This window comes from Arvicanthis niloticus, chromosome 4 (assembly GCF_011762505.2).
Source record: "Arvicanthis niloticus isolate mArvNil1 chromosome 4, mArvNil1.pat.X, whole genome shotgun sequence".
Classification (NCBI taxonomy): domain Eukaryota; kingdom Metazoa; phylum Chordata; class Mammalia; order Rodentia; family Muridae; genus Arvicanthis; species Arvicanthis niloticus.
Genome location: NC_047661.1, coordinates 39,381,332 through 39,409,131, shown reverse-complemented (window position 1 = coordinate 39,409,131; position 27,800 = coordinate 39,381,332). Strand labels below are relative to the sequence as shown.

The 27,800-nt window shown below is 35.3% G+C and overlaps 1 protein-coding gene across 5 annotated transcripts in view; it reads left to right on the top strand.

The window, feature by feature from the left end:
• The window catches only part of Nbea (neurobeachin), a 518,446-nt gene that overhangs the window by 111,296 nt on the left and 379,350 nt on the right, over nucleotides 1-27,800 (top strand). For 4 of the 5 annotated variants that reach the window (XM_076932409.1, XM_076932408.1, XM_076932407.1 and 1 more), the window contains exons 11-13: nucleotides 14,199-14,307; nucleotides 24,683-24,835; nucleotides 25,957-26,125. In XM_076932409.1, the coding sequence (XP_076788524.1) occupies nucleotides 14,199-14,307; nucleotides 24,683-24,835; nucleotides 25,957-26,125 (431 nt within the window). Of the gene's footprint in view, nucleotides 1-9,819; nucleotides 9,973-12,030; nucleotides 12,137-14,198; nucleotides 14,308-24,682; nucleotides 24,836-25,956; nucleotides 26,126-27,800 lie in introns of those variants that run through there. The other variant, XM_076932410.1, reaches the window with a different exon arrangement.

Here is a 27,800-nt window from a genome sequence, read left to right as displayed (position 1 = left end):
ATTTTTTTCATAAGATGCTAAAATAAACTTGCTACACAGGATTTTTTTTTCACTTGGTGAATACAGATATTTAGCTATGTGAGGGTATATAGAATTTTCTGTTTTATGATTGTTGCTCATAAAGACTGGGATCTTAAAGTAGGATGTATTATCTTATTTTAGCCAACATTAACTTGCTTCAAATAAGAATCACCTAAAACTTAAATTTTCCAATGAAAATTCAGTATACTTTTGAAAAAGTTTGTTTAATAAATATACAGCAAAAGTTACAATAGTTTTTCATTTTCAGTGGCTTTTAAGAGAAATTTAGATAAGCTGTAGTAAAGTTTTGTTCTGGTCTCTGTGTTTCATTCAGAAGTGTTATATTTTCCATGTAGAAAACAGTGCCTTGTAATAAAATGTTTTACTGTTCTGTAGCCTGAGTTTGTGTTAGTGTAGGTGGATGCAAAGTTAAATTCACTCACTGAGGATAAAGTTGACTTCTGGTGTCTAGGAGGGTGACTTATTTGTACAGGATGAATTTCTTGTTTTTATTTTATCTTCAATGTTGCATTATTATGTCATTACTCAATTCCTTAACTACTCAGTCTAGAATTCAAATCCTGAGCTCGATGTTGATCATTGGTGCAATTTATAGTATATAGGTAGATCACTTGTGCCCTCTGGGTTTGTTATTAGGGTGAATTAGCTAAGTGATTCTACAAGTTTTTTTCCACATACTTTGAATTTGTGTTTTCAACACTATATATCATTCTCCTTTTTAAGATAAGGTACTAAAGGCTCATAGTTCTTACATGTGATCTTTTTCTACTAATGATGTTACATAACTATTCAAGTTTTAAAAATAGGACTTGAAAGTTGAGTTTCTGCTGTTATTATGACAGTATGGAAATTACCAGATTCAGAAACCTGAACATTTTAAGATTAGTTTCCTTAAATTTGCCATTGGATTTGTCTTTTACTGAAGTACTTAATCTCCAGAAATACTTGTCTTGATTGCCTTTAAAGAAAACATGTAAGTGTAACTTATGAATCCATGAACTTGGATGAATAATATTGAGCAAAGTCAAATAGCTTGTTGCAGTAGCTATGGTAATTGTTCAGGAATCTACTTTCAGTAAGTAAATTAGACCACTGTATTGTATTGATAGAACTTTCTATCTTTAACAGTTATTAACTACCTTCAGTAATTATTCATTCCCATGGAAAACAAATCATACAAATATTTTTGATCCTTTCTTGGTTCAGATAAAATTAGACACTTTTGAAATAAGAACAAGAAGTTTAAAATGTTAGGCAATATATTTAAAACATTCTTTCTTTACTGTGACTCAGTGTAAACATTTTTTAAACCAATGCTTTAAGTTAATTTTTTTTATGAAGCAAAAGTACATTTCTCATCAGAAATTATGTGGTGCAAAGGTAAATGTACTTTTGGTTTCAACTCTCTTCTGTACTCTTTGATTGCAGATCATAAGATTGGTCATGAGTTGATAGAAGATGTATTTGATATTCATTGAGTACTTATTCCTTTGTCCTGTCTGTTCCATCTGAAAGACACTTCCATTGTCAGCTTACTAAAGACGTTTTAAAGGCAAATAACCAAATATGCTAGCAATACACTCTTTCTGTGCAACATAAAGAAAATAAACTACTATCTTTGTAAACTATAGCCCAATAAAATATTTTCGATATTATATGTGTGTTATGTGACCTAACCATAATCACCTGATGATGAGAAAGATTGAAAATGAGTATTCATAGGGCCATACAAGCTTAGTGAGTGGATATAAATGTTCTCATTGCACAGCTCTGAGTTCAGAGCCACATGAAGAACCCTATGATTACTTCTAGAATCCCATTTTTAGCTGTATCTTAAACCATGATATTTTATAAGTTAAAAAGTAATTTCAAGTAATAATTTAAATGAAATCACATAGGTCTGTTTTTCCTAGATAAAGTGGTCTTTTACCTTTAATTATAACTGTAGCTTGTTTCATAAAATGATGGAATGTAGGATGTCATCACACTTAGAGAAGTTCACAGAGCATTGCATCATTGATCATGTGTTTCAAAGGGCATCTTTCAAGGTGAAGATTGGGGCTTGCTAGTTGGTTGTAAAGTTAAATAATTCTCTTCTTTCTGTCTTAAATCATTCTATCTTGAATTAGCAAAATTATTACTGTAATTAAGTTGATTTTTATGTTCCCTTGGCAATAATTAATCTTAATTTGCTCTTTTGTCATACATAAAGAAACAAAATTATCTTTAAATTTAGATGTTTCATTGGGTAACTACCTTAATCTTATTTTACTGTATTCTTAAATGTGACATAATTTTTTATGACTTTTTGTTTGTTTTTCGTTTTTTATTGGATATTATATTTATTTTTATTTCAGATGTTATCCCTTTTTCTGGTGTCCCCTACAGAAACACTTTATATCCCACCAACCCACTCCTGCCTCTCCACCCTGGTATTCCCCAACATTGGGGCATCTAACCTTCTAAGGACCAAGGGTCTCTCCTCCTATTGATGTCCCAAAAGGCCATCCTTTGCTTCATATGTGGCTGGAACCATAGGACCCTACATGTGTACTCCTTGGTTGGTGGTTTACTCCCTGGGAGCTCTGGGGGCTGTGGTTTGTTGATATTGTTGTTCTTCCTATGGGGTTGCAAACCCCTTCAGCTCCATCAGTCCTTTCTCTAACTCCTCCATTGGGGACCCTGTGTTGAGTTCAATGGTTGACTGTGAGCATCTGCCTCTATATTTGTCAGGCTCTGGCAGAGCCTCTCAGCTGACAGCTTTATCAGGCTCTTGTAAGCATGCACTTCTTGGCATTCACAGTAGTGTCTGCATTTGGTGACTGTGTATAAGTTGGATCCCCAGGTAGGGCAGTCTCTAGATAGCCTTTTCTTCAGTCTCTGCCCCACACTTTATTTCCTACCCTTGAGTATTTTGTTTCCCCTTCTAAGAAGGACTGAAGAATCCACACTTTGGTCTTCCTCCTCCTTGAGCTTCATGTGGTCTGTGAATTGTGTCTTGGGTATTCTGAGCTTTTGGATTAATATCCACTTATCAGTGAGTACATACCATGTGTGGTCTTTTGTGACTGGTTTACGTCACTCAGGATGATATTTTCTAATTCCATCCATTTGCCTATGAATTTCTCAAATTCATTGTTTTTAATAGCTAAGTTATACTCCATTGTGTACATGTACCACATTTTTTTGTATCCATTTTTTTTGTTGAAGGACATTGGGGTCTTTCCAGCTTCTGGCTATTATAAATAAGGCTGCTATGAACATAGTGGAGCATGTGTCCTTGTTATATGTTGGAACATCTTTTGGGTATATGCCCAGGAGTGGTATAGCTGGGCCTCAGGTAGCATTATTTCCAATTTTCTGAGGAACCACCAGACTGATTTCTAGAGTGGTTGTACCAGCTTGCAATACCACCAACAATGGAGGACTGTTAACTAAGCAAGTGAAAGATCTGTAGGACAAGAACTTCAAGTCTCTGAAGAAAGAAATCGAAGATCTCAAAAGATGTAAAGATCTCCCACGCTCATGGATTGGCAGGATTAGTATAGTAAAAATGGCTATGTTGCTGAAAGCAATCTACAGATTCAATGCAATCCCCATCAAAATTCCAACTCAGTTCTTCATGATTTTTAATTCAGGAAAATACACTACAATACATAAATTGTTAGATTTGTATCATGGGCTTTAAATCCAACTAGGTAAAACATAACCTGTGATTGTGTGTGCCAAGCTAAAGATGTAAAACCAGTATTTGTATAAGATGGTTTCTCCTAGTGGAGGTTGTTGTTGTAAATACAAAATATAATTTGCAATTTTATTTTGAAGTTTATTTAAATACTTTGTTAAATATTTACATAAATAATTTATTCAAGTTTATTCATTTATTTTTATATACTTATAGAAGAACATTTTGCTGCACTTAATAGTCACATTTGCTTGTTTGCCTTTATTTATAAGAATTACTGAATTTGTGAGGAAACCTTATCTTTGAAGTGAAACTACACAGGGCAGTGGTGACACATGCCTTTAATCCCAGCACTTGGGAGGCAGAGGCAGGCGGATTTCTGAGTTCAGGGCCAGCCTGGTCTACAGAGTGAGGTCCATGACAGCCAGGGCTACACAGAGAAACCCTGTCTTGGAAAAAAAAAAAAAAAAGAAAGAAAAAGAAGTGAAGCCTTGCAAGTACAGCATATGGAAATAATAGATGGCCTACAATCTTTTTTGGTTTTTGTTGTTTTTTGTATTTATCTAGACTGTGTTATTATTAACTCATTTTTAAATGTTCCCTAAAATCGTTCATAGATTTGAAAGGCCCCATAAATCATTTCATTTTATTTCTCATTTAAAAGTTGGTTGCTCTTCCATATTTCTTCAGGAAGATTCAGAAACTGAATTTCACTATAGTCTTTGTTTGTGAGCATAAGTGTCACATATCCTTTTCTAGTACCTTAGATCTTTCAGTATGTGTGAGCAAACTTACCATCTGTTGTTATGCACATCTCTCTCTCTCTTTATAGTGCAATTTTCAGACCAACAAAATGCTTCCTTTCCTATTGGTTGCCTGATCCAGAGAAGGCAATTTCAGCTAATGTATTTGAGAACCAAGTGTCAGATACCTAAGGTTAAATATATATGAGTTATTTTCAAATTCAAATATGTTATTTTTTTCCTTTTTGGTTCATCTCTCATACATGTAATTTCAAGTACCATCCTTGGGAGTAGCTCCCTTGATGACCTAATATTTAGAAGCATGGAAGATGTTTGAAGGATTGCTTTGATATTACTTTTTGGGATATCATTAGGGGGTCATACCTGCTGGCTGAAACAGTAATTTCTTTCTGGACAAGTTATTAGCAACATCTCATCTCTTACTATTATATGGTATTCCTGTAAGTCTCATTTCTTCTTCTTATATGGTAGCTCAGTCTAAAGTTGAAAAATAATTAAGGTGAAGGTATAAGAGAATCTTGCTGGAAAGATCTGGAGATGCTTTCTTCTTTTATGTTACAGTTTGCTCAAAGTAGTTGCAGATGTGACATGGGCCATTTCTAACTTAGAAAGCCAGGTTTACTAGTTACCCCTTTAATGTAGTGCAGGCAAGGTTGAATTAAATATAGGATTCAAGGATTTCTAGTGGAGAAGTTAATGATCAGAAACCCAAGGATAAAAAGGTTGTACTGATTAGTTTCTGTGAAAAGAATGTCTTGCACAATGATCATGTGTAGATATTCATGGTGCCAGGTACTACCTGGTTATTCTACCATGCCTTCTTCTGTGGCAAGAAGTTCACAGTAGAACTTTGATGAGGATCCACTGCCAGAGTGTCGATCCTGGCACTGGTCATCAGAATTTATAAAGGACTATTTGTAAAAGGATTGAAACCATTAATCTACGGATTAGTGCAGATGAAAAAAAAAAAAAAAGAATGGCAGTTATATTGCTGCCAAGGACAGAGTTAAAAAAGTATATGCTGAGCCCTCAGTAGTTCATAGAATAATAACAGAAGTTTAGTTTTGTGGCAATTTTCTATCTCACATATGTTTAAAATATCTGTCTAATTTCTGTATAGATCCTAGACTTTTTTGTTTTTTTGAATTCTATTTTGATATATCTAATATAGTCAGAGGAAAACATAGTACATTTGTTTCACTTTAGACACTTTCTTTGCAATTCACCTTGGTCAGTGGACAAGGTTCCTGTGAATCTGTGCATTGATGATTTTTATTAACAGTTTTGTGGATGATGAGACTCAAAGCATCTTTTGAAAAGTTGTGTTTTTGAGCAGTTCTTCATGGTGATAAATTAATCAGTTTCCAAGGAAATGAATGGAATGATTTTGTTTGTTTATTTGTTTTTAACATGCTTGCCTCAGGTGCATATCTGGAAAAAACAGTAGAAATAAATGACAGACATGCTTGAGGGATTCAAGAGAGATTCTGGAGTATACCAATATTCTTTATGTGCCAACTCATGTATAAAATAAAAGGGATCTAAAAACTATTAGTAGCAGTTGGTGGAGTGCTGGAAGTAAACTTCGTAGAAACATGCAAAACATAAAGTCATTAAAAATATTTCTACTAACATTGGTGCCTGGTTTCACATAAGGAGAAAGCAGTGAAAACAGTCAGTAGGTATTTAGTTACAACTCGATGGGAGTAAGAGGCTCTGACGGGTCATTTCATTATATATATATATATATATATATATATATATATATATATATATATATATTATATGCTAGACAGGACAGCTAAGAGAGTAGGCCATGAATGTCCTTACCATAAGTGTAAGTGAAATATGATGATGTAGATAACTTAAACATTACTCAGTTATATACAACAGAAAGATACAACACTAATGTTACAACATTAATATGTGTAGTTACTCTTTTTATAGAAAACTATTTGGAACCAGGAGTTATTAATATCTAGAACAAAATGTGACTTGCAGTGAATGCTTTTCTGGGTCATCATGTACAGTAAATATCCTTAACAATTAGAGGAGGGAGAAGTTGTTAGTTATGTAAATTAATTAACATATCATCAGAGTAACATGCAGTGAGATTTTTATTTCAGTAGAAGTGGAAATTCTTGTTCATTTTGATTCTGTAAAATTCTGAATGATTTGGAGCCCCCAGAGAAGTCATGACATCCATTAGTATTACAGCCAAATGCTAGACATTCATGAGATGTAAAGAAATATATATGTGCTGACAGGCACAACTTCACAACTTGGACAGATTTCTCAAAATTAAACTTTTCATTGTTTTGTGTAAGAACAGATAACCCATATAAGAACTACTTGTCCAGTGAGTCTTATAGACTTTAGTCTATTTACATAAAGATGCACGAGGTTTTTGAAATGGGATGTTTGTACTGCCTTTTCTGTTTTAATCAGGTCAGGTTTTATTTTGTTTTGTTTTGATTTGTTTGTATTTTTTCCACAGCTGGAATAACTTGAGTAATGCATAATGGAATCCATTAAGGAAACATTCATTTATAGTGGCTGGGCATTAGAAGGGTTTTTAGGACTTGTGCTTAAGTTGCACCTTCTAATTTTTATTCATACCTACTGAGAGAAGTTATAGAAGGAAAAAAAAGCTGTTCTGGAGTTGTGTGCAAAAACAGTAATGATTGAACATTGTTCTCATGAGTTATCATTAATACAGTGTACATATTAATAAAATAGTACAGTTTTCTGTCCTCCACAAGTCCGTGTGTATGTATGTTAAGTGTTTGGTATCAAGTATTATGAGTAACTTGTGCAAAGTGTTTTAAGAACTCAGACAAGTTTTGGTGTTGCTGTGGTTTTCTGAGTCAAGTATATTGGAACATATAACATCCAGATAAAGAAGAACTACAATTAAGTACGGAGGGACTACTGGGACAAAGCTTTAAAGTACAGTATAATGCTTGATTTTTTTCCTAAGGTCTTCTCATGTTAGGATAGGAAATGCAGTGCCAAATTACACATGAAATTTGGTAGCTTTCTTCAAGAAAGGTATATTGTTAATATGGAAAAAACACAGTTTACTTGGGGATTTAGTGTTTTAGGTCTCACTCTCATATTTTAGAGGAGCCAGTATTTTTTATTAGGAGAAGAAAGATTAGAGAACTACACAAAGACTGTTTACCTTTGTGTCCCACTAGAGACTTTTGCTCTTATTTTGTTGATAACTAAGTGTAATGGAACTTGGAACTGTAGTCTACATATATAAGGTGGATGAAGTTAACATCGAAATTGATAATAACTAGCATTGTAACGCACCACATTTTTATCATCCATTCATTGGATACTTTAGGTATCTATCAGCCAGCCTCCACATATAAGAAAGAATACACATTTTTCTTTCTGCACCTTGATTTCTTCACTCAAAATCATGTTTTCCAGATCCATCCACTTACCTGAAAATGTCATAGTAGTATTTTTCTTAGCCAGCTGAATACTATTCTAGTGGAAATGCACAGTACTTTCATTGTCCACTCATTAGTTGATGGACACCTAGAGCATTTCCGTTCCCTAACTATTGTGATTGAGCAACAGTAAACATAGATGAACTAGTATCTTTGTAGTTAATTAGGCCTGGTTTAGAGTTTCAGAAAGTTAGTTCCTTATCATCGTGACAGGGAGAGTGGCAGCATGCAGGCAGATATGGTGCTGGAGAAGTAGCTGAGAGCTCTACCTCCTGATCTACAACCAGCAAGAAAAGAGTGATACTGTGCCTGGCTCCAGCATTTGAAACTTACCCCCAGTGACATCAAACTACACTTCCAACAAAGCTACACTTCCTAATCCTTTCATATAGTGCCACTCTCTCATGACTAAGCATTCAAATTATGAACCTATGGGGGCCTTTGTCATACAAAGCGTCACAGTGGTGGATAGATGGACAATTTGCTGGGTCTACCACTAGTTTTTGAGAAGTCTCCTCGCTTATTTCCATCGTGGCTGTCCCAGTTTGAAAAAGCTTTTCATTTTGCTTCTGTAAAGCTTACTAAAATGCATACATATAGGGAACAATGCCTCTTCCAGACACTGAACTATCTAGTAAAAACCCTAGTGCAAGGAAATGGTTACTGATTTTGTAGTTTGTTGTTCAGTGGGTTCTTATAACCCTGCAAACAATATAGGTCATTGCCATTATTGCTCTTGGTTACCTTCCAAAACTTCTTGGTAAGACCCTATTGCTGCAGATGCCATATACTTGGGGTGTAATACATGAACAAATTAAGCTAGTACGCATTCAGAAGCTTTACTGTACATGCTATCTGGTATAATGCTGAAAAGTGTTCTCTACTATGCTGGAGGAGAAAAGTAATAATCAGTTTTACCCAGCTGTGAACCCTTCAACTTAACCAGATTCACCTGGCTGGGCAAGATATGCCATTGCTTCAGTAGTGGCACAGATATAAATAACCAACTACTTCCTGATTGGATCTACTCCAGAAGATTGAGCTCAGGCTTGTCACTGTTTATGGGGCCAAGTACTGGAGCTACATATGTCCTAGGCCTGTTGCAGATCAAAAAAAGATAATAGCCAATTTCTTATTTGACGAAGGGTTTAAGTGTACACAAAACACTGTCAACCCTCAAATATAAAAACAATCCAATAGAGATATGTTACTAGACACATTAGTAACATTCATGTCAGAGTAGCTCAAGGTTTTCAACATGACTAGCTGCTATTGGCTATCATTACTAGATAGCAGTGTGCACTTAGTAGAATGACCAGAGGATTTTTTTTTTTTTTTAATGCATATGCTGCAGATGCTGGAAAGATGTGCCACATAAATTGAGCCCCAGTATTAGTGGGATTACCAAATGGTACAACATTTTTGGAATATAGTTTTACAGTTCTGTATAAAGTCAGCCATATGCATGTATAATTGAGCTTCTTACTCCTTGGTTTTATTTATGAGAAAAGAGTGCAAACTGCTCATGAACAAACATTCCTATATATTTTTATAATTGTTTTATTCACACTGCCATACTGGAAACCTAGTGCTCTCTTGAGATGAGTGGTTGTCCAAAGTGACTCTTCAATTTCTACCATGAAATATTTATCAATTAAAAATAATCAGAATATATGTATTTACTGGGATGAATTTCAAATTTGGGGTAATATTTGGAAAAGAACCTTGAAAGATCACATACATTCTTCACTTACATGACTTTCTTAAAAAGTCAGAGCTGTAGTGACAGAGAAGCATTCTTGCTACATTACAGATGTTGAGGTGCTGTGAGTCCAAAGCAGAAGGGTGAGCACAAGGACATTTTAATTTGTGGGTGCCCAAGGAGGCCAGAAGAGAGTACCAGATCCCCTGGAACTGGAGACACAAATAAGCCACCATATCGGTGCTGGGAACCAAACCTTGGTCTTCTGCCAGAGCAGCCAGTGCTCTTCACTGATGAGCCACCTCTCCAGGCAATGTATACATTTAACATTTTTGTTTATTTCATTGGTACATCTAAGTAGTAAAATTTTAGACTTGGAAGTGTTTTTGAATTTCAAATATAGGATGTTGAAATATAAAGTTACGGTCTATAACAAAGGAAGATATAAATGCGTAGTGACGGGAGTGTTAGAAAGCCTCTGCAGAATCTCTTAAGTATGTGTAATTAGTGGTAGCCGTTGCATGTTTAAGTCACGTGTAAGCATTAATAAACTGAACAGAGACTTCATGGCAAAAGATAGCCTGTGGCACCACCATACCTTCTGTCTGTTCTTCTTTTACCAGTGTTGCATTTGCTTGTTCCTTTAAATAGTTTCCTTTTGTGTGAAGCAGCTGTGCACACATAAGGAGGCATCATGTGCACTAGAAGAGTTGTCAGTGTTTCCTAGCATACCCAGTGGCCTTTGAAGTGATGTCTTTAGGAGCACCATGTTCAAAAACTGCTAACTGTACTTGAACTTAGAAATGCTGGTGTAGATCTTTTTCATTTTGAACTGTGTAAGGGGTTTAACTCTTCTGATACATTGTTTCTTTTACTACTAATCATTTTTTTAGGTGCTGGGAATTAGAATCATGGCCTCACGTATGCTAGGCAAGCACTTCTCCATTTACTTATATCCCTGGAACACAGCCTCCTTTTACATTTGTGACAGTGTCTCACAAAGTTTCTTGGGTCATCATGAACTTTGTTTACACCCCCCACACAATGATCCTCTTGCCTTGGCCTCCCCAAGTAGCAGAGTACAAGTCTATATAAACTAGGGTGACAGGCATAGCATGGAATCTATGTTGTAGTAGGTATTTTATGTAATTTTAACAGTCTTAGAAAGATTTTAGTATATTTTAATATTTGGCTGCTTAAAAAAATATTTGGCTGCTTAAGGAGATGCAAACGGAATTTCAAAAGATTTTACTCCTAAGGACAAATCTTAAATCATATTTGGGACTTAACCTACTTTTTATTTTATTTTGACACTCATTTTGCCTGAAGGATTTAAAAATATTAAATATACCATTTTAAAGGGGGAGAAGAGGTGTTGGGTCTCAGCAAAAGTCTTTAAGTTTTGCATAGGTTAGTTACATTCTTCTTAATAAAAAGATGTTTATTTTGAAAGCCAACCAAGGCATGATATCTTTTTTGTTTTAATATAAAAATTAAATATTTAGAATTTATTTAATATGAGATTGCTTTAAAAATGTTCATAGATTATTCATTCCTCCTAACCTCATTTATAAGGAGGCAGATCTTTGCAATATCTTTTGTATTTGAATACTAAAAGTACTCAAAGATAATAAAACTTTCTCAATTCTTTTAAGGAATAGTGTATGTGACTTATTTTATAACATTAATTGGAAAATACAGTGGAATTAAGTCAGTCTGTATTCACATACATCTTAGTGGAATGAAAATATAGTCTATGTATTTTCATTCAAAATTATCATTATATATAGTAACTAAATATTCTCTTACGTTAATCAAGATTGTTGATTATTCTCTACTTAGATGGTGAGCAGGTCCTGACCAAAAAATATATTGAGATGTTATTGGTATCATTCTACCTCTTCTACCCCTTGACTTTTAGCCCTCATTAATAATACATAGATACTATTTGCTAACTTAATCAAGAAACTTATTGCAATTAGAAGATGCTGATTAAATTCTCAAAATAGTTTTATCAATGTCATTTTTCTTCAAAGGAGACAGGATTTAAAATCCTCAATCCTTCCTAAAGTAGAATATTTACTACAAAAATATGATATTTTTATTGGAAGGGTTACCAATTTTATGTCACTGCATAATAATACCATCTCATCTGCCAAGGAACCCTGTGACTTTCTGTCTCTGGCTGAGGCTATACTTTACACAGCTGTGTTCTATGTTGTGTTAGTTTTGGCTGATAGAGCTGCTTGCCTTTTGACTTAGCCTATATGTTTAGACCCTCTACACATGAACTGATGTGTTCTAGACAGGAAGTGGAATGCAGGAGATATAGGAATGGGCTGAAGTATCCTTTATATTTGCCTTTGTATCTAGGGGAGTTGGAAATAGGCAAGAATGGAGAGAAATTTTGTATGGCAGTACAAAGAATTTTGCAAGTTTATTGTGAGCCCTGCAGCAATCCGATGCATTTTAGTTACTGGTAAGTTTGTTAAATTATGTTTGAAATTCTACCTCTTCGAAGATGGCCATCTATTTACTATTAAGTCCACCCTGTCAAAATACCTTGTTTTTAAGATTTTTTTTTGAAAAGATTTGGTATTATTATTGCATTTGGTCTTAGGTATAAATTAAAAACACTTTGGTGAGTAAATGTATTTGAGTTTTCTGTTGTCACTGGTAATACCAGAGTGGAATCAATGTTTCCCGGACAGCATGGTCTTGTGTTCAGATTTTGGAATTATAATACATGTATCCTGCTTTTGCATTGGAGTGCCAGTGTATTTAGAGGTCTGAGTTCACACTTGACATGAATGAAAATGAATAGTCTTGTGATATAAAAGATTTATAAAAGTCCACAGTATCCTTGTAATTTTTTGTGGTTCTGCATATGTGTGTGATTTTTCTCAGAGAATACTTCCTGCTTTTTCTTAATGTATCATAGGGACAATTGTGAAGCAGACTTGATTCTTCCCTTTTGAGAGTTCTGATGCTTATGAACCCACTCCCCTAAGTCATGTGTAGGTGGGAAATTGTGGAAGATCCATGCAGTAGTTCTCTTTATTTTCCAACATTTAAACACAGTGTTAGATGTAGTAGAGGATTTAAGCAGGTCTTTGTGAAGTGGACTTAACTGTTGACTCAATTCATTTAAAATAGACTAGATTGCTTAACAGCTTCTTTGAAGAATCCCAAGGGATTCCTTGCTAGTTGTGTTTTTCTTAAAAGTACCTAAGTTTGACTCAAGAACAAAGTAAAAAGAGTATCGCTGATTGATAATATTAATTTTTATTTTTCTGCGTGTGGTTTAAGTCTGTAAGGCTAGCTAATGTGATTGAGTTTTAATTTCCTGTGATGAAGTACCTTATTTCTGGGTAGTTTGTTTTTTAGAATATCAGGTAGTTTGTTCAGCATCATTTTTAATAACAATGATAATGATCATTTAGCTATTGGTTCTTGTCATGAGAAAATATCTGATTTTAAGTAAAATAAATAAAGAAAGAAATATTCCAAATTATTGGAGAAGTCTGTTACCAGTCGTTTTGAAACCAGGAGAGTTAAAGTAAGTAAAAATCCAATTAGCTAGGTTTCTTTAATAATTTTTGAGCTTTCCTCATCAAATTTCCTGAAATATTTTCAAGAATGATTACTGCTTTCTTTAGTATAAATAGGTGATTTAAAGTTAATTATAAAACATTTCAGATAGCTATTATTTCAGTTCATGATAAAGTCTAGTATAAGGCCATTTATTGTAATTGCATTAAGTACATATAATGAAGGGTATATTATTTTCATTCTTGTGTCACTGTGCTGGTTGAAAATATATAACTTGTAAAGAAATACATTATCAAAGACTAATTCATTGCAATCAATTTTCTTTTATTTCCTCATTTATTCATTCAGTGTACATACCAAGTGCTTAACTTTGTCTGGTACTTATTGTTATCTGATTTTATGTTTCTGTACACTATGTAATTAATTTTTAAAACTTCTCATTTGTATAATACATGAGTCATTTCTTTACTTTGCCCTCATGAAATTTTCTTAGGGTATGTCTGGACATATGTGGTATGTGACAATTATTTGGTTGATTTTTGTAAAGTATATGAACCATAGCTTAAAAACAGCTATGTTCGTCACAAACAACATCCTGCACATACTTAAAATTTTGTGATAGCCTGTTTTTAAATATAATATTATGGAACTGTGTGTATTATAGAATAGTGGTATGTTTCTTATGTCAGGTTGATTTAAAGAGGGAAATATGTTTATATATATAGATACATTTTATGCTTAACTGAAATATAAATTATACATAATTATTTTGTCAATTTGTTAATTTGAAAGATAAAACTAATTGTATCTTCTCTTGCTTGTGGGAAGATACATGCTTATATAATAAAAGCCAGATAGTATTTTAAAATAAAATAGAGATTAATTTGTTTGTTGCTATTGTCTGGCAAACAAATTACTGAAATTGAATACTATGTGTATAATAAATATTTAATGACTACAAAATGAAATTATCTGTACTTTACACACAGTGCTACTCTTTTGGCATTCCTGGTTGAACTACTTAAAAGTTCAGTAGCCATGCAAGAACAGATGCTGGGTGGAAAAGGCTTTTTAGTCATTGGCTACTTACTTGAAAAGGTAAGTGATACCTTTGGCTTTTTGTGTGTGTAGCTTTTGTCACTGGATTCACCAATCATAGTTTCTTAAGTTATCTTCAGTTCATGATAAACTGATGATTGTTCTACGGTAATATTGTTTGAGAATTAAAGAACATTTATGAACATATTATGCTGTGAATATAAACATTGGCTTGGTGTGAAGAAATTATGAATTAAAGTAGATATTTTAGAAAATTTTTCTTGCAAGCCTAGGGAGGCTGAGGCAGGAGAGGTACAAGTTTGAGAGTAGTCTGGGCTACACTGAAAGATTCTGACTCAAGAGAACTCAATTTAAAAAGCCACCCCTATGCTGGTCCTACATTGACATGACATGAGCTACAACCTGCGGTGAGCATAGTTATTAGGGAAAAGAGGGAAATGTGCCATGTCGCTAAGCTAAGGTTCCAATAGATTAGATACATCCAGTGCATTCTCACCTTATACCTCTTTGTCTACAGTGGAATTACTGGAATATAACTCTATTGTTGAGTGCATTCCCTTGTGTGTAGCTAATCCATTTGTTTGAAAAGATAGTTTCTTGTGTACCAAAATCTCATCTTTGTTGCTAAACTTGAACTTATGACAGTAAGATTTTGTTTTTTATTTTCAGGGGCTACAAGATTTTTGTATCTCCTTTGAGTACATCTTGATAGCTGATAATAAAATCATCTGTCTTATATGAGATTTCCCTGCTGCTTTTCACTTTGTTTGTTCCTATGCATTCACGCATCAGTTTTCACCACAAAAGTTTTACTTTGTTACATTGCCATTCCTAATAAGCCCTTCAGTTTACATGTTTTCACCTGAAAGCTAGTTAGGACGCCTTCTATTTTTGAGTACAGAAAATTTACCTATTTTTTTATGGATTTATTTTTTTATCAAACATGTTATTTCATGTTTTAAGAGTTTGGGGGTTTTGTTTTTAGGTTTTGGTTTGTCAGATACATAGAAATAGGATTATTGATGATTACTGTAAACTTTTTGTATTCCTGTTGCTACTCCTTCATTAACTTTTGTAGCTGCTTTAGAACTTTGTAGAAAAAGTATCATCTAAAACTAATGACTTTTATTATTATTATTATTATTATTATTATTATTATTATTATTATTATTATTTGGTAACTCTCTGTTTCTCCTGCTGTTTTCTTGCTCTATAAGAGTTAACTGGTGCAGTGTTGATGGGAAGTTGAATAATAGATCCCTCTTATTACTAATCTCATGACAGTGCATTTAATAATCTATTATTGAAATAGATTAGATTTTACAGTATTTTTCTTTTTTAATTGTGAAATATATGTTTTATTTTTATTATTGTTCTATATCCAACAATTCTTTTCTCATTATTTTATTGGATATTTTTTAATTTACATTTCAAATGTTATCCCCTCTCCAGGTCTCCCTTCCAGAACACCCCCACCCGCCCTATCTCATTCTCCCTGCCCCTGCCTCTATGAGGGTGCTCCTCCACCCACCTTCTTCCTCCTGCCTTCCTATCCTGACATCCGTCTACACTGGGGCATTGAACCCCCACAGGACCAAGGGCTGTTCCTCCCACTGATGTCCAAGAAGGCCATCCTCTGTTACATATGCTGCCAGAGCAATGCATTCCTCCATGTGTACTCTTTGGTTGGTGGTCCAGGCCCCAGGAGCTCTGAAGGATCTGGCCAGTTGACCCTGTTGCTCCCCCACAGGGCTGCTAACTCTCTCAGCTCCTTCAGTCCCTTCTATAACTCCTCCATCCGGGACCTCATGCTCAGTCCAATGGTTGTCTGTGAATATCTGCTTCTGTAATTGTCAGGCTCTGGCAGAGCCCCTCAGGAGACAGCCATATCAGGCTCCTGTCTGCAAGCACTTCCCAGCATCCATAATAGCATTCAGGTTTGGTGACTGTATATGGAATGGATCCCCAAATGGGACAGTCTCTAGATGGCCTTTCCTTCAGTCTCTGCTCCACACTTTGTCTCCCTCCATATTTCCTCCTGTGAGTATTTTGTTCCCCCTTCTAAGAAGCACTGAAGCATCCACACTTTGATCTTTCTTCTTGACCTTCGTATGGTAAATTGTATCTTGGGTATTCCAAGCTTTTGGTCTAATATCCACTTATCAGTGAGTGCATACCATGTGTGGTCTTTTGTGATTGGGTTACTTCACTCAGAATGATATTTTCAAGTTCCATCCATTTGCTTGTGAATTTCATGAAGTCATTGTTTTTAAAAGCTGAGTTGTGTAAATGTACCACATTTTCTGTATTCATTTCTCTGTTGAAGGACATCTGGGATGTTTCCAGCTTCAGGCTATTATAAATATGGCTGCTATGAACATAGTGGAGCATGTGTCCGTATTACATGTTGGAGCATCTTCTGGATATACGTCCAGGAGTGGTATAGCAGGGTCTTCAGGTAGTACTGTGTCTATGACTGATTTCCAGAACGGTTGTATATTTCAAAACAAATTTTTTCAAAAAAATTTCAAAACAGTTTTCTCACTTTTAAACTTTTCTTTGTCATAATCCATACTGGTTTTTACATTTTTGTTTATTTGATCATGAGAAGTTCTAATTTTCCTTTCTTACTTTGTGAGTCATATTCATTAATTTTCAAATAGAAAACATCTGTTTACTCATAAATATGCTCTTCCTCCAATACAGCTTTCTGATAATCATCATACTTGCATTTATATTGCCAAAGTCTTTGCTCCTCTGACCTTGTATGTGGTTTTCCTATTTAGATTTTCTTCACTTTGACACCAGCTACAGCATTGCATTCCAGTGGTGTCTTTCTTCAATTTTGTGTCAGTTTCTTTATTTTCTATTCTTGCCTTCTTTTATTTCTTCCTGTATTTCTGAAGACTGCCTTCTTCCAGCTGGTCTTGAAAATCTTTTCTCCTATAATTCATTTAATGAGATTATGATTGCTTTCATTATCCTTTAAGTATTAATTATTTTTATATCTCCTTCATTTCAGTTCTAAGATGTCCAGTGATCTGTACAACTTTTATTAACCAAATTATTATTTCTCTGTTTTCTCTCAAATATTCTATTTCCTTTTTTATCTTAGTCAATGTCATTACCATTTAGCTAAACTTAAGACATTAATCTCTGTTTTTTCTCACACTGAATCTAAATACTTGATAAGTATGTGTTAGCCACCAGAATATATCCAAAATCAGGGACTGGAGAGGTGGGTTAATGTTTAAGAAATCTTGTTGCTCTTGCAGAAGACTCAAGTTCAGTTCTCAGTACCCACATTGTAGCCCATAACCATTCATAATTGCAGTTTTAGAGGACCCCAAAACCCTATCTGATTACTGTGCACTGCAGTTGCACATGGTGTGTGTATATGTATGTGTATGTATATATGATAGCAAAACTAGAGCGATACAGTAACTAAATATTTACAATTAAGAATATGTGGAGAGGGCTGGTGAGATGACTCAGTGGTTAAGAGCACTGACTGCTCTTCCAGAGGTCCTGAGTTCAATTCCCAACAACCACCTGGAGGCTCACAACCATCTGTAATGGAACCCAATGCCCTCTTCTGGTGTGTTTGAGGACAGTGATAGTGTACTCATATAAAATAAATAAATCTTAAAAAAAAAAAAAGAATATGTGGAGAACCAATTGCTATTCCTACTCCTCACTACATCCATGGATACCATCATAGTCCCAATTCATTTTCCCCAATAATTACTTTTCTAATTTGATATCTGTTGTTGTCATAAAATAGTGACCAAAAGCAAGTTGGGGAAGAAAAAGGTTTATTTTAGCATAACCAGGGCAGGCACTTAGACAGGAACTTGAAGCAGAAACCATGGAGGAATCCATGTCAGGTGGCTAGATGAATGGCTCAGACTCATGCTAAGCTAGCTTTCTTTTATAGCCCTGGACTGCCAGCACAGGGAATGGTGCTACTCACAGTAGGCTGGGCCCTCCCATATCAATTAAGAATCAACTTAACCCCCCATGGACATGTCCACACAAAATCTCCTGTGGCCAGTTCATCAATCAAGACTCCTTTCTCAGGAACTCTAGGCTATTTCAGTGTGATGGCTATTTACATATTCCATCCTTCATTTATCCTCACAGTACTTCAGTAAAGGATCTTACTCCTTATTTGCCTATATTGTTTATATCATACCTCTGACATCATATTTTACCACTCTCCTTGTTTTTATTTTATTCCCTATCCGTCTTTCCCTGTCTTTTAGCAGCAAGCACGTGCATGCACATGGTGGTCTTCTACAGTACCTTGCTCAGCACATCTATCACTTTTCCTCTGTATGCACCTCAGTCCTTTGCACCTTTCCAGGGCATATTTTTAATGATGACCTCTTCTAGTTAGATACTGCTTCTTGAAGTTTCTATCACCTTTTATAGTAGTACTCCCAGCTAGGGACAAAGCTCTCAGTATACCAATCTGGACGATACTTCACATCCAAACGATAACAGTTGCTTATCAGTATTCATCTTGGCAGGAAGCTGACAGCACACTCAACTTGAGTTAATAACAAGAATTTAAGGTCTTGGTATTTAAAAAGTAAGTTGCAAGCATTGTTAAGGGAATTTGGCTAGACCTAGAGAGTGACAAGAATGATTATTTAGTGTAACCCAGAGAGAAGAATGTCATACTTGACAAAATTCATGTCTTCTATAAAGTAGTAGTACATTGATTTGTACAACAATGTCGATGCCTCATTTTGTTTTTTGTCCATTAACTACATGCTGATGGAACAAACTAGTCAAACTTTGAATTGAAAACCAACAGGCAAAAAAGTTTCCCAAACAAAGTGATAATAAGTTACAGAGCAATGTAAACAGTGTATCCAGTCTCAGGATCTGTGTCTCTTTTGTCCTGTCTGTGGGGTCTGTTTATTCTACAGCTGTTCTCTGTTTGTACTGGCCTTTTGCTCTGTGCCCATGTGTACACCCTTACATCCAGGTAGAGAGACAAATTTCCTTTTTTATCTCCATACAAGGTTCTTCCCTCTTATTTGATCAGTCAGCGTAGGTCTTCCCTTTCTGTGCATGTATATTTGTTGTAATGCTATAGTTTGTTGGCAGGCTCCCTAAAATTAATGTTGTCACTGTTTCTCGAAAATTCAGATAGTTAATATAATTTAGTTTGGTTGGTGGATCTCATTTTTGGTATCTGGGAAAAGTGAAATTGATACTAAGGTTCAGTTATTTCATGATGTATTTTTGCAAATTTAAATATTTTCCACAGTTATGTAATATATAATCATGCATGCTTTTATATTTTGAATGGTTTTTCAATAAAGCAAACATTTCTGCTTAGCCATAACATCTTGTACTTTTTGGGTCATAGCCCTTAATTTAACTTAAGTTTTTCATTATAGCATCCAGTGCTACTATTTGCTCTTTAGTTACTTTCAAGTGGACACTGTAATTATTTTTTCTAATATTTTATATTCTGTTTCCAAGTAAATTTATCTATACAGTCAGTGTGTTGCACAGCACTCTGTTCTCCTCCCTTTCCCTTCCCTTCTTTTTTTATTTGATTTTTATTGTATATTATATTTACATTTCAGATTATATCTCCTTACCCCATTTCTCCCACCACCCAGAAACACCCTATCCCATCTGCCCTCTTCCTGCTTCTATGAGGATGTGCCCCCACCTGCCCCCTCACTCCCACTTCCCCACCCTCAAATTTCCCCCCACTAGGTGTTCAGCCTTCATGGGACCAAAGATCTCCTCTCCCACTTATGCCCGACAAGGCCATCCTCCCCTTCATGTACAGATGGAGTCATGGGTCCTTCCCTATGTGCTCCCAGGCTGGTGGTTTAGACCTTGGGAGCTCTAGTTGGTTGGTATTGTTGCTCTCCTTATGGGGCCACAAACAGTTTCAGCTCCTTCAGTCTTCTCTCTAACTCCTCCATTGGGAACCCCTTGATCAGAAAATGGTTAGCTGTGAGCATCTGCCTCTGAATATGTCAGACTCTGGCAGACCTCTGAGGAGACAGCTATATCAGGCTCTTGTCAGCATGCATTTCCTACCATCCACATCAGTCTACCTTTGGTGACTGCACATGGGATGGATACCCAGATGGAATGGTCTCCAGATGGCCCCACCTTCAGTTTCTGTCTTATACTTTGTCTTTGTATTTTCTCCCTTGAATATTTTGTTACTCCTTCTAAGTAGGATCGAGGCATCCATACTTGGTCATCCTTCTTCATGAGCTTCATGTACTCTGTGAGTTGAATCTTGGCTATTTCAAGCTTTTGGGCTTATATCCACTTATCAGTGAATAAATACCATGTGGGTTCTTTTGTGATTGGGTTACCTCACTCCAGATGATATTTTCTAGTTCCATCCATTTGCCTAAGAATTTCTCAAAGCCATTATTTCTAATAGCTAAGTCATACACCATTGTGTAAATGTACCACATTTTTTTGTATCCATTCCTCTGTTGAAGGACATCTGGGTTCTTTCCAGCTTCTGGCTATTATAAATAAGGCTGCTATAAACATAGTTGAGCATATGTCCTTGGTATATGTTGGAGCATCTTCTGGGTATATGCCCAGGAGTGGTATAGCTGGATCCTCAGGTAATGCTATGTCCAATTTTCTGAGGAACGACCAGATTGATTTCCAGAGTGGTTGTACCAGCTTGCAATCCCACCAACAATGGAGGAGTGTTCCTCTTTCTCCACCTCCTTGCCAGCATCTACTATCACCTGAGTTTTTGATCTTAGCCATTCTGACTGGTGTGAGGTGGACTCTCAGGGTTGTTTTGATTTTCATTTTTATGATGACTAAGGATGTTGAGCATTTCTTAAGGTGCTTCTTGGCCATTTGAATTTCCTCAGTTGAGAATTCGTTTTTTAGCTCTGTACCCCATTTTTAATAAGGTTATTTTGTTGTCTGGAGCCTAATTTCTTGAGTTCTTTGTATATATTGGATGTTAGTTCTCTATAGGATCTAGGATTGGTAATGATCTTTTCCCAGTCTGTTGTTTGCCTTTTGTCCTATTGATAGTGTCCTTTGCCTTACAGAGGCTTTGCAATTTTATGAGGTCCCATTTGTCAATTCTTGATCTTAGAGCATAAGCCATTAGTGTTCTGTTCAGGAATTTTCCCCCTGTGCCTAGGTATTCGAGGGTCTTCCCCACCTTCTGTTAGTTTCAGTGTATCTGGTTTTATGTGAAGGTCCTTTATCCACTTGCTCTTGAGTTTTGTATAAGGGGATAAGAATGGATTGATCTGCAGTCTTCTACATGCTGACTTCTAGTTTGGTTGTCCTTTTTCTACTGGATGGTTTTAGTTCCTTTGTCAAAGATCAAGTGACCATAGGTGTGTAGGTTCATTTCTGGATCTTCAATTCTATTCCATTAATCTTCCTGCCTGTCTCTGTACCAATACCATGCAGTTTTTATCACTATTGCTCTGTAGTACAGTTTGAGGTCAGGTATGGTGATTCCCCCAGAAGTTCTTTTATTGTTGAGAATAGTATTTTAAAGCACACCTAATTGTATTACATAGAAGGAAAAAATGCTCTATGGAAACACTGTAAGAGTATTAATTAATTGAAACAAACAAGACAAAAAAATTTAGTACCCCAAATCCTTACCTTAATTTTTCATTGTTGCTTAACACCCTTTATAGAACATATTTTCAGTTGATACTACAGTGCAGCTTCCAGTTTCTCATATACTCTGAGGATTTAATACAATGAGTTTAATAGAAAGTTAGGGGCACTTGTGGCTGGGGCAGACACCTAGCTGGTCTGCTCCCGTGAAGACACCATATCCTGAGACATCCTAGAGGAGCAACTAAACTCAGAGCAGTGGCTAAGAAAAGTTGCCCACCGCCCTATGCCCCAGAGCTATAACTGGGAGTAGGGTTCTCTCAGGACCCACCAGGTAACCAAACCCCACCCCATGGAATACCACTCCCCTTCTGCCCCTCACCTGTTCCTTGTGGCTAGGGCAGACACTTAGCTGGTCTGCTTCTGTGAGGGCACCATATCCGGAGGTATCCCTCCTTTCTTTTTAATAGATTCATTTGTTCATTCATTCATTCATTCATTAATTCTTTCATTATATACATGAGTCTTTTGCGTGTGTGTGTGTGTGTGTGTGTGTGTGTGTGTGTGTGTGCATGTTGGTATGTTTGTATGTGTGTGTATGTACCAGTTCTGTTCCTGGTGCCTGCAGAGGCAAGAAAAGATTTCTTGGAACTGGTGTTAGAAATAATTTTAAACTACTATATAGGCTCTCTGTATTGAACCTGGGTTTTACAGAGAAACAGCCAGCAAATCCTGCCTCTATCCCCTTTCCTTTCTTTTCTTTTGAGATACTACCCTCTTGCCAAGCTGTTCTATAACCCACCATCATCTTCCCTCAGCTTTCAGCTGAGATTATATGTGTGCATAGCATTTAGCTTCAAATAATTCTTCATAAGTATGTGTTAATGAGTAGGTAGGCCTTTATCATATCCAGAAGACAGTTTCACGGCAATCTTACCTGATCTTGTGTAGGAAGGAGAGGAATGAGACGTGGTCACAGGGCGACAAGGACTAGAACACCTTGTAAAACATATGATATTGTCAAAAATAAGTAAATTAAAATATTTTACAGTCATGTGGCTCAGACCCAGAAGTTACCTTTCTGTGATGTTGACATTCTGTTGATTGTCCAAGTATAAATCTCTTCTATGTGTGTTTTCCCCGAAAGCTTCCCACATGCGATGGGAGTACTTTACCACTGAGCTATATCTCTATCCCTGAATCTCATTCAAAAGATTACTTCACCCATTAAAGTGAAAACAAATTGGAAAATAGAAAAAAATTAAAGCAGTTAACCGAAGTAAACATTTTAAGAACAATTGGGTGTCTTTTCTAATCTCCCAGTTTATCTTTTCTGTTCTTGTTTCCTTTTTGAATTTAATATGAACGTAGTTAAACATTTACCAAGGAATTACAGAAGGACTAGAAAAGACTGATAACATAGTGTGCTTTCTTTCCCAAGGGAAAAAAGTACATGGATTACATCTGAGATAAGTAGTAAGTACCACTCATGGGCAAAACTGAATGTTGTTGTAGAGAAAGTTCATTGTACACATGATAAAACTTTAAGTAGCCAATGAAACACAGTTTTGAAAAAAACGTTTCTAAAGATCAAGTATAGATATGAAACTACAATTTGGTAGCATAAATGAACATAAAAGATGAGTGTCTGTTTTTCTTTAGTAATGTAGAGGCTCCATGTGATGCCTTTGAGGATGCCTTTCCTGGTACTCAGCAATTTCAAAACCTATTTCTAAACTATGAATTACTATCACATGAATATGATTGGAATGCTTGCTGCCACTGGCAGGTTTTTAGCATTTGAGTTTAGATTATCAGCTTTTCTGCAGAGCAATGTTTTCTCTGATACCAAATTTTTGTCTGAAATTATAAAGTAGCATTGCCCATGCCCAAATGAAATGCAACTTAATCAAATACAAATTAAAGTGTCTTATAAAATGTTACTGGAGATATTAATGAATTTTATTTAGCCTTGGCATATCTAAAACATCATTATAGTATTTGATTAGTTATTTTTTAAAGAATACTTTTTGAACATTATAACTTACATCTCACTTTGGACAGGCTGTATTTTATATGTTCAACAGTTACAAGTAGGATAATATCTACAATCTTTTATGCTAAGTGATAAGTCATGCATTGTTAGCTCTTGAGCATTTGTGATGGGTATAGGGTATATCAAAACAATGTAACATGAAGCAGTTCAGAGTGTTATCAAAGGAGATATTTTATTTGCAGTGAAAAGAGGGTGAACAAAGTCATATTTGCGCATAAGGCTCTGGAGTAGTCTGAGAATCATGAAAGCCAAAGGAGAACATTGTGTCCAGAAGAGTCAGGTCTACTTTTCCATGGCCTGGCCAAGCAGGCAGGTTTGTGCTGCGGCAAGGGAACTGCATTTACCCGTGTTGGAAAAGCCAAAAGGAATAAACAGCAGCTTCTCCAGTGCTTGTTGTGGAAAAGTTTTGAATAAAAGCATATCTTGTTATCTTTACTTTTTGAATTATTATAATTTTTGACTCTAAATTTTGTAAGATCCTTTGTCATTTTTTTGATATTCTTACTCATAAATTACTTTACTTCTTCAAATTGAAAAAGAGTTCTTATCTGTAATTAGACCAGTCTTTAAATAACAAGCTTTCACTCAAAGGAATATCATAAAATTTCATGTAACTACATTTTTACTAACATACAATATATAATTTTCTGCTTTTAATTTAAACATTTAAGGACAATTTGAATTATTCCTATAAACATTATACCATTTGATATCACAGACATTTCTAGATAGTATTTCTGTTTCTGGTTTTAGTCATCAAGAGTTCACATAACTAGAGCTGTCTTGGAGCAGTTTTTATCATTTGCAAAATACCTCGATGGCTTGTCTCATGGAGCCCCGTTGCTGAAGCAGCTTTGTGACCACATTTTATTCAATCCCGCCATCTGGATACACACACCTGCAAAGGTCTGTATTTCAGGTTCATTCATTTCATTTTAGGTTAATGTTATAAAATAAAGTTAGAGTTACAGTTAAAGTGCGTAGTTATTAGATTTAATGTATCCAGTAGAAAACATTCAGCATTTTTTTGCTTCTAGTCAGTATAAGGCAGAGTTAAAATTTTGAACATGTAAATATAATAAATGAAACTACAGTTAAACATTAAACCTGGTGTAGAACTAAGTTTTAATGTTATTAGGCATAGTTCATACCTTGTCAACAAAGAGAATCCAGTACATTATTGAAAGACTAGGAAAAGACAATAGAACACTGATCATTTAAACTGGGAAGTTACTCTCAGTTTGAACTTAGATGTTTTATCATGACATAAATATTTTTAAATAAGCATATACTCAAGCCACATTATTTTTCTATAAATTTGTATAATACAGTGTATCGGGTAATTGATTTATTCCTAGCTTATCCTAACTTAAATCTTTATGGGGATAAATTGATTTGGGGTTGTCTTTTACAACTTTTAAATCTTTTATACAACTGAGTGTGCAGTGTATAAAATTTTCGTACAGCTCATCTCACTATTTATGGCACTAAATCCACAGCTAATTATTGTTAACTTTTCTAATCAATGTGCTTGCCATATTCACATGGTCAGAATCTAAATGATAACTGTACGATGGCAAACATGAAGAAAGTGGAGCCACTCAGCCTTTGGCATTTGTTGCGCACTGTAGTAGGGCTGCAGCTCTTCCTCTGGAGAGGCACATGCCCAAGGATCCACTTTCAGAACCTTTCGTGAGGAGCTCCCTAGACACCAGCCACTGCCATATCATTTTGTTTCCCATAAGATTAATCTAAATTAACTTAAAAAGAATTATTAATAATTGACAGTGCTATCATCCTTAGATATCAAACCTTCTTTCCTAATTGGGTCATGAGCGTTATCTTTATTGAAGTCAGCATTATTGGGATGTTTGTGTTGTGATTATTACTTTTCAAAATATAAATGATTATTAAGGAACATTATTTTAAACCACAAAATAAATGATATTTGTCCTTTGCTGATTTGTTTTAATTAAAATGGAATTTATATTTAATAAATACTTTATACTTGCTTTAATTATTATTAGGTTCAACTTTCCCTGTATACCTACTTGTCTGCTGAGTTTATTGGAACTGCTACCATCTATACCACCATACGCAGAGTTGGGACAGTATTGCAGCTAATGCACACATTAAAATATTACTACTGGGTTATTAACCCTGCTGACAGCAGTGGCATTACACCTAAAGGACTAGGTAAGCACCTCTGCGACCTCATTTCAATTTTTCTGTGTTTAGATTCTGGGTACTAGATACTGGGTACGAGGTGTGTAGTACTAGATCGTAGGTACTAGTACAGTGTACACATGTGCATGGTGACAAAGTTATCCTTTAGCTCTTTGATTTCTTGTGAGGTACAATATTATTTTAGAAGTTGCATTTAAAAAAAAAAAACAAAAACAATTTACGGTCAGTGAGACAGCACAGTGGCCACAGTTACTTGCCTTAAAACCTGATGGCATGAATTAGATCTTCAGGCTCTACATGATGGGAGGAAAGAACTGACTACTCCATGTTGTCCACTGACCTGTTCTCTGTGGAATGTGTGCACACCCATACACAAGTAAAATAACTCTACTAAGAATGTTACAGTGCTAAAACACTTTGGAGTAAAAATATTTTAATGCATTTGATTCTAATTGAGATGCTTTTTATGGGGAGCTCTAGAAGATCCATTGGTATATTAAAAAATGGGTGTATATGACTGGTTCCTGTCAGTGTCTTCTAGTGCTTTGAATCTTAGAACGCTTCGAACTTTCATTTCACATATACTGTTTGACCTGAGTGTGGTAGAAACTGGTTTGATTTTCATATTCTTGCCTTTATGTGTTAAGATTATAGCCATGTTTTCTGATTATACAAAAGTATACTTCTACAAGTACTCTAAATACAAAGTAATCTCAAAAAGACAAACACTCATGGTCCACAGGAAGGAGCCCTGTGGAAAGGGTAGATTTTGCCTCTGTCAGTACATTGTACATGAACATGGTTAAGCTTTCCACGGAATCAGACTTTCTCCACTTTTAATCATCCTTTTATTCCTTAAAAAAGTGGTTCTTTGTCTGGCAGTGGTGGCGCACGCCTTTAATCCCAGCACTTGGGAGGCAGAGGCAGGCGGATTTCTGCGTTCAAGGACAGCCAGGGCTACACAGAGAAACCCTGTCTTGAAAAAAAACAAAACAACAACAACAAAAAGTGGTTCATTATGTAACTGGTTGTTGATGATTTCCTTAGAATCAACAAGAAAGGTCCAATGAAAAATATTTTAGGTACTGGAGAGATAGCTCATCAGTTAAGAACACTGACTGCTTTTGCAGAGGTCCTGAGTTCAATTCCCAACAACCACATGATGGCTCACAAATTTATAATGGCATCTGATGCCCTCTTTTTGTGTGTCTGAAGACAGCTAAAATGTACTCATATACATTCAATAAATAAATAAATGTAAATAAAACTTTAATTTTTTTTAAAGAAATGTCCTACTGGTATAGTTTCACCAGCAGTGATTGGTGGGGATTTTTTCATAATTTTCACAGTAATATTGACTAGTATAGTTACACAAATCTCTTTTAAAAGGGAAAATAGCTCTAGTGTATTAATATTTAGATAGTCATACTTTCTATTTTATGATGGGAGTCAGTAATTGTTACCGACTGTCACATCTGATCCGTCTTCTCAGAGTTTATCTTGTGTCTTTTGAATTGAGTAAGTCCAGAGTCAGTTACTGTTGAGTACTCTTTGTTAATGTATTTAAAAATGTGTAATATAATTAGAGATACATAAACATGTGTAGATAGATACATAACATTGTAGATCTTGTTAATACCATCCATAATTTGTCTAGTAAAAAGCTGAAAGTGCACATCAACAG